The sequence below is a fragment of the Acanthamoeba castellanii genome, assembly GCF_000313135.1.
Source record: "Acanthamoeba castellanii str. Neff unplaced genomic scaffold scf7180000084724, whole genome shotgun sequence".
Taxonomy (NCBI): domain Eukaryota; phylum Discosea; order Longamoebia; family Acanthamoebidae; genus Acanthamoeba; species Acanthamoeba castellanii.
The window spans coordinates 240300-250512 of record NW_004457611.1 but is presented as its reverse complement, the minus strand read 5'-3'; the positions used below and the strand labels follow the sequence as shown (position 1 = coordinate 250512).

At 58.3% G+C, this 10213-nt stretch overlaps 6 protein-coding genes across 6 annotated transcripts; 3 read left to right on the top strand and 3 right to left on the bottom strand.

Annotated features, from left to right (window-relative positions):
- Positions 1–15: 15 nt before the first annotated feature.
- On the top strand, positions 16–507 carry ACA1_158560 (uncharacterized protein; the record flags this gene model as incomplete). Its single annotated transcript, XM_004348489.1, has 3 exons — positions 16–91; positions 157–233; positions 346–507. The coding sequence occupies 3 exons, from the start codon at positions 16–18 to the stop codon at positions 505–507; spliced, it is 315 nt and encodes a 104-aa protein (XP_004348539.1).
- A 100-nt stretch (positions 508–607) lies between these two features.
- ACA1_158550 (enoyl-CoA hydratase, putative) lies at positions 608–2175 on the bottom strand (the record flags this gene model as incomplete). Its single annotated transcript, XM_004348488.1, has 8 exons — positions 608–673; positions 726–859; positions 945–1068; positions 1196–1299; positions 1402–1476; positions 1556–1660; positions 1769–1862; positions 1996–2175. 8 exons carry the CDS (start codon positions 2173–2175, stop codon positions 608–610), a joined length of 882 nt encoding a protein of 293 aa, XP_004348538.1.
- Positions 2176–2345: 170 nt separating this feature from the next.
- ACA1_158540 (GATA zinc finger domain containing protein) lies at positions 2346–3740 on the bottom strand (the record flags this gene model as incomplete). The annotated part of the gene is made up of 3 exons (XM_004348487.1): positions 2346–2598; positions 2714–3654; positions 3705–3740. 3 exons carry the CDS (start codon positions 3738–3740, stop codon positions 2346–2348), a joined length of 1230 nt encoding a protein of 409 aa, XP_004348537.1.
- Positions 3741–4524: 784 nt separating this feature from the next.
- Positions 4525–7182, bottom strand: ACA1_158530 (glucose6-phosphate dehydrogenase, C-terminal domain containing protein; the record flags this gene model as incomplete). Its single annotated transcript, XM_004348486.1, has 13 exons — positions 4525–4599; positions 4686–4777; positions 4861–4902; positions 5021–5143; positions 5217–5249; positions 5439–5497; positions 5584–5772; positions 5867–6015; positions 6051–6136; positions 6240–6342; positions 6456–6556; positions 6671–6842; positions 6907–7182. 13 exons carry the CDS (start codon positions 7180–7182, stop codon positions 4525–4527), a joined length of 1500 nt encoding a protein of 499 aa, XP_004348536.1.
- A 296-nt stretch (positions 7183–7478) lies between these two features.
- Positions 7479–8095, top strand: ACA1_158520 (PH domain containing protein; the record flags this gene model as incomplete). Its single annotated transcript, XM_004348485.1, has 4 exons — positions 7479–7505; positions 7575–7645; positions 7716–7767; positions 7868–8095. 4 exons carry the CDS (start codon positions 7479–7481, stop codon positions 8093–8095), a joined length of 378 nt encoding a protein of 125 aa, XP_004348535.1.
- A 39-nt stretch (positions 8096–8134) lies between these two features.
- ACA1_158510 (uncharacterized protein) lies at positions 8135–9987 on the top strand (the record flags this gene model as incomplete). The annotated part of the gene is made up of 7 exons (XM_004348484.1): positions 8135–8265; positions 8341–8481; positions 8705–8855; positions 9068–9109; positions 9250–9336; positions 9447–9619; positions 9699–9987. 7 exons carry the CDS (start codon positions 8135–8137, stop codon positions 9985–9987), a joined length of 1014 nt encoding a protein of 337 aa, XP_004348534.1.
- Between the last annotated feature and the right edge of the window lie 226 nt (positions 9988–10213).

Genomic DNA, 10213 nt, shown 5'->3' with positions numbered 1-10213 from the left:
GTGTCTTCGTGTGTCATGTCCGCAGGCAGGCACCAATACGGCGACAATGTGTACTGCTGGTCGCAGTACCAGATCTCTTTTCAGATTGAGGGTTCTTTCCTGTCCCCGTCATTCTTTGTCTGCGTGTCTCACACGCCACCGCCCACCGCACCACAGGCGAAGAATTCCAGGTGACACACGGCGAAACACAGAGCACCTTTTGCCCCTACGAAGACGAGATCACCATACCCGAGGTGCGCCTCCTCCGCGACACGCACCGCCGCTCAAGATTCGCACACGCACATATGGAACACAGCACTCACGTGGGTGATGGTGCGTGGTTTTCGTCGCCTCCCCATCGTCCAGGTGGAGCGGCTTGCGGAGCTGCGGGAGAAGTGGCACACGCCACTGGACGCCGACACGCTGCACTGCCTCTTCGGCTTCCTGCTGCCCTACGATGACATCGCCCAGGCCTACAACTTCCACATGGTCATCCTGTCCAGCCAGGACGAAGACATCGACGAGTAGTGTGAGCATGAACGTTTAAAGGACAACATGTTTTGCTCGCCCAGTTAAGGGCTGGCCAAAAGGAGCAGCCAGTAAGTGACCACAACAGCATACTTATGGTTTATTTGTCGTGCCACGAGGCCTTCCGCTTCTCGGCGAACGCTTTCATGCCCTCTTTCTGGTCCTCCTGCGGTCGTGCGTTGTGTCGTGTGTGGCGTGAGTGGCGTGCGCGACTGCACTGGGAAGGGGCACAGTACGGTGGCAAAGGAGGCGTAGAACAGGTGGCGCTCGTAGTTGATTCCCTCGGTCAGGGAGCTCTCGTAGGCACGATTCACGCAGTCCTTCGCCATCTCCACGATCGGCATCGAGTGACCTGCGCAGAGTCATCACCCCACGTCTCCGTTGAGGCAACACGCAACACGCAACACGCAACACGCAACACGCAACACGCAACGTACCGGCGATGGTCTGCGCGACTTCTATGGCGGTGGCGAGGGTCTTGTCGACCGGCACCACGCGGCTGACGAGGCCCATACGCTCGGCCTCCGCAGCGCTGATGTTCTTACCGGTGAGCACCATCTCCTGCGCAGCATCCACACCAGGTTCATACATTGTTTTGGAATTCCACAATGCACACACAACACACCGGGGTGAGCGCGGCGAGAAGCGATGGAAAGGAGAGAAAAAAAGAAATGAGGGAGGGAAAAACCATGGCCTTGGACTTGCCGATGGCGCGAGTGAGGCGCTGGGTTCCGCCGATGCCCGGAATGGTCCCGACCTTGACCTCGGGCTGCCCGAACTGAGCGTTCTCCCCTGGGGACGATATCGTCGGCATTCAGTAGTACATGCCCACGTGTATGTGTCGTGTGTGTGTGTGTGTGTGTAGTGACTCGCGGGTTGGGGCTGAGATAGTACCGGCGATGAGGATGTCGCACATCATGGCCAGCTCGCAGCCGCCACCCAACGCGTAACCGTTTACAGCGCCCACGACTGGACCGCAGAAGAGATCGCGCGTGAGTGTGTGCGTGCGTCCGCTCGTGTGGACTGAGGGGCGAGAGAGGCGTCGTACGCGGCTTCTTAAGGAGGGCGGCCTGACCGATGACGTTGATGAAGTGGTCGGGGTGGCTCATTTCGACCATCGTCTTCGTGCTCATCTCCTTGATATCGGCTCCAGCTGGGACATGACACACCGCACACGCGACACACACACACGGCACGACACAACAGGGAGGGTAAGTGTCGGTGAAGACAGGTCGTGGTAAGACAGGAGCTACTCGCGTACCAGCGAAGGCTCGGTCGCTGCCGGTGAGGACGATGCAACGCACCGACGAGTCCCTGTCCAGCGCCTTCAGCGTCGCCATCACCTCCCGCACCAACTGTCCCCCCCCCCAATGGCCCAGCATGAGCAACATTGGGGTACGACGTGGCGCTACTCGCATGGGCACAAAATTGTGGGAGGCGTGCCTGGGTGCCGAGGGCGTTGAGGGCGGTGGGGCGGTTCATGCGTACAATGACGACACCCGAGGAGCCCTGCCGCTCGACCAGGACCACGCTGGTGGTCGATGGTGCGTCGGCTGCCACCCCATGCGGTGCCAGTCGTATGACTGCGCCGAGATGCTGCTCGTGAAGGTGGTGCGCCAACCTGGCCACGCGACGCACGCCTGTGCTACTCGCTGCCGTCCCCTCCATGATATTTTCTTCTGTCTTTTCTTTTTATTCTTTTAATATTTTTCTGCTGGGGCCTTCGTTGTTTTTGTACCTAAAATTGGCTCTTCTGAAGAAAAAACAAGACGTCGCCAAATAAGCAGCTTTGCACTGGCCATTTTAAATGTGGTACGTGAAGTCGCCCACAGGAGGAGTCAGCTGGCCGTCGCCTTTCGCTTCTTCTTCTTCTTGTGGGCCTGGTCGCGGTTGTCTTGCTTCGTCCTGGTGCGGGTCGTGTCCATCAGGACACTCTCACCGCCACCGTCGGCCTCATCAGACGTCTGCTGCTGCTGCTGGGCCAGGCGTCGTCGCTTGCGCGGCTTGGCGAGGGCGGGCATGGCGGGGAAGGCGATCACGACGCCCCTCTTCTCCTCCGCACGCACGAACTTGCGGTACCGCAGCCCGCACCTGCCGTGATGACGCCATCGGTGATGATGAAGGGATTGATCGTGATGGTGCGGACATGATGTGAGTGCCAACAGTCAGACCAACGCCTGGTGAGATGGGGATGGTGGGCGCGTACGCGTTGCAGAGGGTGCCCTTGCCGTCGGGTCCGGTGCGCCACTCCGGCGTAGAGGTGATGCCGCAGTGCATGCACGTGCGGCCTGTCATCACCCGCGGCTCCCTGCTGCCGCCGGCCGCGTCGTGGCCTCCGTCGCTCTCATCTTCTTCGTCTTCCTGCGAGCTGCTGCTGCTGCTGCTGCTGGTCGGTTGGTCCTTCCGCCGCCTCTTCTGGTTCTGGTTCTGCTGGGCCTGGCGGTTGGCGGCGATGGCCTTGTGAGTGTGCTTGAGGGAGACCATGGACTCCTCCCTCTCCCGCCACCGCTCCTTGACCTCCTCCGCCGCCAGCTGCACCACCCGATTCCCCGCCTGGTGGCCACCACCACCAGGGTGATGGTGGCGGTCGGCTCGGCCCGCTGGCGGCGGCGACGGGGGCAGGGGCGACTCTTCGCCGCAGGAGCGAGTGCGGCCCGAGCGAGGCGACCCGCGGGGCGACGAGAGCGGGGAAGACCATTCCACGACCGCGCCGCCGAATTCGAAGCTGTGGTCGTGGCATTCAGTGGGCGTGGTCAGGAAGTTGATGTCCATCTTGGTGTGGCTGGTGGTCGGGGAAGACATCCGAGAAGCCGACGATGTCGTCATCGACACCCGCCGCCGGCTACGCTTGGCCGTCGCCTGCGATTCGTGCGGGGACCCGGGGGGCGCGGCCTTAGTCGTCGTCGGCGTCGGCGTGGCCGGAGCGAATGCGGCGGGCGTGGGCGAGGCTCGTGATGGAAGGCCGAAGGGCGGGAAGGGCACGCTCAGGTGGAGGGCGCCCGGGTAGTGAACGGCCGAGAGCAGCAGCAGCTGGTTGACGTCCTGGTCGACCTGGTGGTGGGGCAGAGGCTGGTGGGGCCGATGGCGATTCACGATCGTGGCCGGAGGGAGGGCCACCAAGTGCGGCGGCTGCGGCGAGGAGGAGTCCTGAAGGTAATGAAGAAGAAGAAGAAGATGAGCACACACCCGGGGTGCACTTGATCCGCCAACCAAAGAAAGAGGGGGCTGGCCATTGGTCCTTTGATGACCGAGGTAACCCAGAAGATCTCTCGGGGGGATCAAGTGGTAAAATTACGGTGGACAACAAGGCGCTGGTGCCTTGCGACACTCCCGAACCCAAAGGCACCACCGAATCAAAGGAGCAGAAGGCGAAGTCGGGCGAAGGGCGAAGCCGTGGGCAAGCGAAACAAATAAAACATAAAGAGAGAGAGCGAACCAGGTGTGATGAACCAGACTGATGAAAGATCTGCAGGGCAGATAGGAAGGCCATAGCGTCTTGCATCTCCATCTCTTGAAGTTATTTGCTTGCGATGTTCTCGTACCAGTACCAGAGTGATATGTGGACGAGAAGGCCCAGCTTGTGAGGAAGAAGAGAAAGAGGAGAAAGCAAAGGGGGTTGGGACGTTGTGCAAGGCTGGAGGTGGTGGGTCAAATGGGTGCTGCGAGATCGGACCACTAAAGACTCCGCGAGGCGAGAGAGATGGCGTACTACTAAGGTCATGAAGAGACGCCAATTGGCGCCCTGAGCGTGCAGAGGAACGGCCGAGGACCCATTATAGAGCAGCAACGCCATCTCTCCCCGACATCTTCCTGTGTTCCACACTCGTGGCCAATAAGCGGCTTACATTCCCAAAAAAGAACATAAACGCCAACCCGCCCTCATTGGCTGGCATTTGTTGACCGCGGCCAGAGTTCGTGCCCCCCGCGGCGGGCGCGACACGGTTGAGGGGAAGAGAGGGGAAGAGAGAGTTGGTGGTTGGTGGCCCATTCTTGTGGTGTCTTTTCCGTAGCTCACTCTCACAAGGCAGAAGTCTTGGGCCACTGGTAGCCCGGCGTCAGTCGGAAGCCGCGCGCTCGGATGAACTCGTCCGCCTAGGAGCGCGAGAGCGTACGCGATGAGCGCAAGGCGACGCCGACACAGAAGAGAGATCCGTGGTGTGGTACTGGGCGGTGGGTACCTCTGCAGGTCCACGCGAGCCGTAGGCGTAGGGGATGGGCTCCACCTTCTGGTCTTCGAGATGATGCAAGATTGGCGTAAAGATGTCCCACGCTGGTGGAAGCACACACGCACACATTGCACACGGTAAGTGGTGCCAGGCCAAGTGCGTGGCCGAGGTGACGAGCGTGACGTACCGGCAGCAAGCTCGTCGTCTCGCACGAAAAGCCGGTGGTCGCCTGCCGACAACACACACGTACACGCAAACAGGTTGCAGCTCATCAGCAGCTAACAACGGTAGTTGACTTTTTTCATTGGCCCATTTGGAGGCGATGTAAAATGGTGCTTGAGGCGTACCCTTGATCACATCGAGCACCAGGCGCTCGTACGCGCCCGGGATCCGCGGCGCCTTGCCCTCAGCCGCAAAGCGCGACTTGTACGTCAGGTCCAGCTCGATCAGGGCTTGCTCCTCCGTCAACCCTGGTCGAGCGGTAAAGTCAGTCCCGCATTCTACCCGCGCAAAGAGGGCAAAAGGCGAAGAGCGCGCACGAACCGGGCTTCTTGGTGAGCATCTTGAGGTAGACGGCTTCGTTGGGCTGCACCCGGAGCACCAGCTCGTTGGGGGGCAGGTCCTCGTCAAAGAGGTCCTTGAGCTTGGACGGCTTGAACTGGATGCGGACCTCTACATGTGCTCGCACACAGTTGTTCCACCGTTAGCCAAGTATGCGGTCCGCTACTCCAAAGTACGGACGAGAATGAGAAAGGCGAGGCGCACCTGACTTGTGGTCGTTGAGCGCCTTGCCGCTTTTGATGATGAACGGCGTGCCTTCCCACCTAAAAGAATTAGCAAGAAGAGAGTTAAGACTGTGCGCCAACATTGTAAACACACGATACACGACACACACGACCCTGAGGCGCACCTGTCGTTGTTAACGCGGAGCTCGGTCACGGCGAAAGTGGGGGTGAGGGAATGCTTGTTGGGAATGGACGGGTCGTCGGTGTAGCCCTTCTTCTTCTCGCCTTGGTCGTCGGAGGCGGTGTACTGGCCGATGAGAATGTCGTCAGGCTTGATGGGCGCGATGCTCTTCAGGACCTTAGTCTTGGCATCCCTGCACACAACGCACACGCACCATCGCACACGCCAGTCAGTGCCATTGACTGAAGATCCACCAAGAAGAGCTTCCTAGAGGGAAAGGCGTGTACTGAATGTCGGAGGCGCCAAGCGACTTGGGAGGTTCCATGGCCACCAGGGCGAGCACCTGGATCAAGTGGTTCTGCATGACGTCCCTGATGATTCCAAACTGAAGCCGAGTGTCATCATCGCCGCGTGTGAGTGTTACGCTCTCTTCTTTCTGCACCTAATAGGGCGGACCGGTGGGGGGGGCACCTCGTCGAAGTAACCGCCCCGGCCTTCCGCGCCAAAGTCCTCCTCGAGGGTGATGCGCACGTTGGCGATGTGGTCCTTGTTCCACACTGCAATATAGTGATTGGGGAGAGAGCGCACAGGGGCAGATGAGAGACCTTAGTGCGGAAGCGAGAGAGGAAAGAATGCCGCTGCGTCGGCGGATAAACATACCGGGCTCGAAGACCTCGTTGGCAAACCGAAGCACGAGCAGGTTCTGCACCATCTCCTTGCCGAGGTAGTGATCGATCCTATAAACCTCCTCCTCGTCGAAAAGCTGCACGAAATCGATTCGTGTCGTGTGTGTGTCGTGTGTGTGTCGTGTGTCAGAATCATCGTCCAAAGTTGGGAATGCAGCATATGGTGCTACATTAATGTTGTTACGCGTACCTTGCTCAGCTTACGGCTCAGCTCGGCCGAGGACTCGGCATCGCGTCCGAACGGCTTCTCCAGCACGAAGCGATTCCAGCCCTTCTTGCTCAGCCCCTTTTCTGCAGATCGCGAGATCATCAGAGAGAGTAGTGCGCTGGCAAGTAAACACCAGCTCTCCAAGCCTCTCGAGAGTAATCAAAGCAACGACGGCAGCTTGTGTTGGTGAGATGTACCGCGAATGGCCTTGGCCGCATCGGCGTAGACGGAGGGCGGGATTGCGAGGTAGAACAACCGGTTGGCGCCGTCGCCCGCCTTCTCCTCGTACTCCTGGAGCAGCTTGTCGAGATCGGCAAACGACTCGGCCTCGTCGTACTTGCCCCGGTGGTACACGCACCTGTCCAGGAACTGCCTCGTGCACGGTGGTGTCATTGCAATGAGCTTTTGCGTAGAGGATGGGAAGCACATATACCTCTTTTCGCTTCTTCTCCTCTGCATCCTTGTTGTCTTCGTCGATGCTGAACTTCTCGCTGATCTTCTTCTTGAACTCGGCATCGTCGAGCTCGGAGCGAGCGTGGCCCACGACGACGAGCGACTTGGGCAGGAGGTCCTGCTTGTAGAGTGCAAAGAGCGCGGGGAACACCATCTTTTTGGCGAGGTCCCCAGACGCACCCAGCACCACCAGGCTCAGGTGGCCGTCGCCACCACCCTTGGCCTTCTTTTCGTCCTTCTGCTCGTGTTGGCTCATCTTGAGTCGCTACTTGAATTTGTTTTTTCCTGTTCTACTCTCGAGCTGAGTGCTACTTGTCTATGTGAGGTTGATTTGATCTGTTGGCAGGAAGCACCCAGTGTGGCGCCCATTGCGGCGATAGAGGGAAGTTGTGACGAGATCTGGAGCAGAGGTGCGCCCTATTTTCATCTGTTTGTCTTCCCTCTTGTCTCACTTCGCTTCTGGTCAGGAAATTCAGAGCCCGAGAAGAAAACATCAAGAAAACATAATTAATTATCAACAAGATCGGATCGAAGGAAAGGGAAACGAGTACGATGAAGCGCCAAACGTTCAACCCCACGGTTCTTCCTGTCCTCTTTCGACCTTTGCTTATATTTATCCACTAATTTAATCCTTCTTTCTCTCTGTAGGAATCCTTTCTGGAGGGTTTCCTGCTGAAGCAGGGCGCAAAGGGCCTCATCCGTAGCTTCAAGAAGCGATGGTGCCCTCCTGCCGTATTGTAAATCATTCCATCTTTTTATTTTATTTTTAACCATTTTTTGTTCGACCAGGTTTGTGCTGGTTGATGGCAAGCTGACCTACTCGCGCTCGCCCTACAGCCCCGTACCACAACCACCTTCTTTTCCCCTTTTCTTTACTTATTTTGTGACGGTAGCTTGTTATTTTATTTATCTTGTGCCTATTCGTGAATAATGCCTGGCAGGAGATCGGCCATGTCAAGATGGAGGACTGCACCAAGTTGCTGGCCAAGACGGAGGGCAAGGAGGGCAGCAAGAAGTACATTTTCGTCATCCAGACCACCTTCGGCCGCGACTACACCCTCCAGGCAGCCTCTGAAACAGGCACGCAGAACACGCACGCATCGCACACGCCAGACCACGCACCACCAAACACGCAGAACACGCACGCATTGCACTTTCATCAAAGCTGACGCTCTCCCGCGCCAACGTGCACAGAGCAAACGAGATGGATGGAGACCATCAACAGCTACCACGGGATGGCCACCAACTCGACGCGACCGCTCCTCGATTCGCTGTCGTCCAGCCTCGAGGCACAAAAGTCCGAACGAGCCCTGCGACGCATGACCGTCATGTACCCCAAGTACGACGCTCTCGCTAACCATTTCGCTGGGAGTGCCGTGTGTACTCATTATGCGCGGTGGTGGTGTACACACAGCCTTAACATGGAGGAGGAGCCGCCAGCACCGCGAAAGCGACCAGTGACGATGGTGATGGCCGATCCGCAGCTGAGCTTCTCTTCCATGCACACCGACATTGCTGCCCTCACCTCCGGCCTTGCCTCCGCCGACAACACGCAGTATGTGCACCTCTGCCTCCTCACACGACACACACGACACACACGACACACGACACAACTCACCTAGGCATGCGTGTTGGGTTACTAGTTTGTCACCGAGGTCGGGAGGAGGTGCGGGCAGCCCTGTGCAAGCCGCCGCGCAGCTGCCCACAAGTACGCCGCCTCCCATCGCCGCCTTTTTTCTTCTTTTTTTGTCACATCTCACGTCAACCGGCGCTCGCAGAGGATCTGAGCAGCCCGAGGGAGGTTGGTTCGACCAACTCTGGAGCTGGAGGTCTGCCATCATCATCATCGGCATCATCGTCGTCGTCGGTGGGGTCGGCGTCTGCAGCCGCGCATGGCACTGGGTCGGCATCGCCACGACGCCAGAACCCGTACGCGGCAACCCCGACGGCTAACGGCAAGAGTGGCGACGACTCCTCCGATGAGTCCGAATCTAAGGTCTGCTTCGTTCTTCGTTCTTCGTTCTTCGTTCTTCGTTCTTCGTTCTTCGTTCTTCGTTCTTCGTTCTTCTTGTTCTTCGTTCTTCGTTCTTCTTGTGTCGTTTTCCGGATGCTCACCGTGTACGACGGCTGGCACTTTGCAGGGTATCGAGGGCGACGAGGAAGATGTGGTCGGAAGCGATAAGGTACGTGCACCATCATGACGACCACCCTCGAGTACACATGATATGAGCCGCCCCAATCCCATAACTCAACCAACATCAACTCCCGTTTGTGTGTGTGTGTGTGTGTGTGTGTGTGTGTGTGTGTGTGTGTGTGTGTGTAGAACCAAGACGGCAAGGGCGGGATGGGGCGGCAGATGTCCAAGCTCCTCAAGCGCAAAAAGGACAACAAGAAAACCGACCTACTCACCGTACGCAGTCTCATCTGTGTGTGCGGTGATGGCGTGTGTGCGCGTGCGCGCGATGGTACGGTTGTGCCATGTTGACGGTGTGCGATGGCGGCATTCATCGTGCGGGGCAGGATCTGAGCCAGCGGGTGACGGCGCTTGAGGCGCAGCTGGAGCTGAGCGAACAGCAGAACGAGGAACGGAAGCAGGCCCAGGAAATCCTGAACGAGGAGCTCCTCGAGCAACGACGCCGATACGACGAAGAAAAGCGAAAATGGGCCGCTCAGATCGACCAGCTCAAGGAGAAGTACATCGTCCCGGCATCATATTTTAGTTCGTTAGTTCGTTAGTTAGTTACCGATGTCTGATGTCTGATATCTGATTAGATACTTCTTGAGCCTGGTGGTGTCGGCCAAGCTCAACTACATGCTCTCCAGCAACGACGGCGACTCGATCAACGTCCGAGCGCCGGCCCTCTGGGAACAGGCGGCGGCCGACGAGGTGGAGGTGGAGGACTTCACCAATTACATCGCGCAGCACATCGATGAAGCTGTGGCGGCCGCCAACGGCGACCGACGACGACAGCCCGGTGGCGGCAGCAGCGACGGCAAGGTGGGATACGACCACTACTACTCCTACGTGCGCGATGACAGTGACCCGCGAAGGCGAGTGTAGGACATATATTGCCGTGTCGTGCTCCCACATACATGCGTGAGGGTAAGAGGCACGGTGGGCTCAGAATCGCTTGAAGAAGCACATTATGTCCGGGTGGCGGGCGATCTCGGCAAAGATGTCTTGCACGATTTCCTTGATTTGGGGCGTGACCATGTGGTCGGGGACGTCGCGACGTTGTAGTAGTGAGCATATCCTCTCGCCCACATGAGGCCCTTGAGCGCCATGA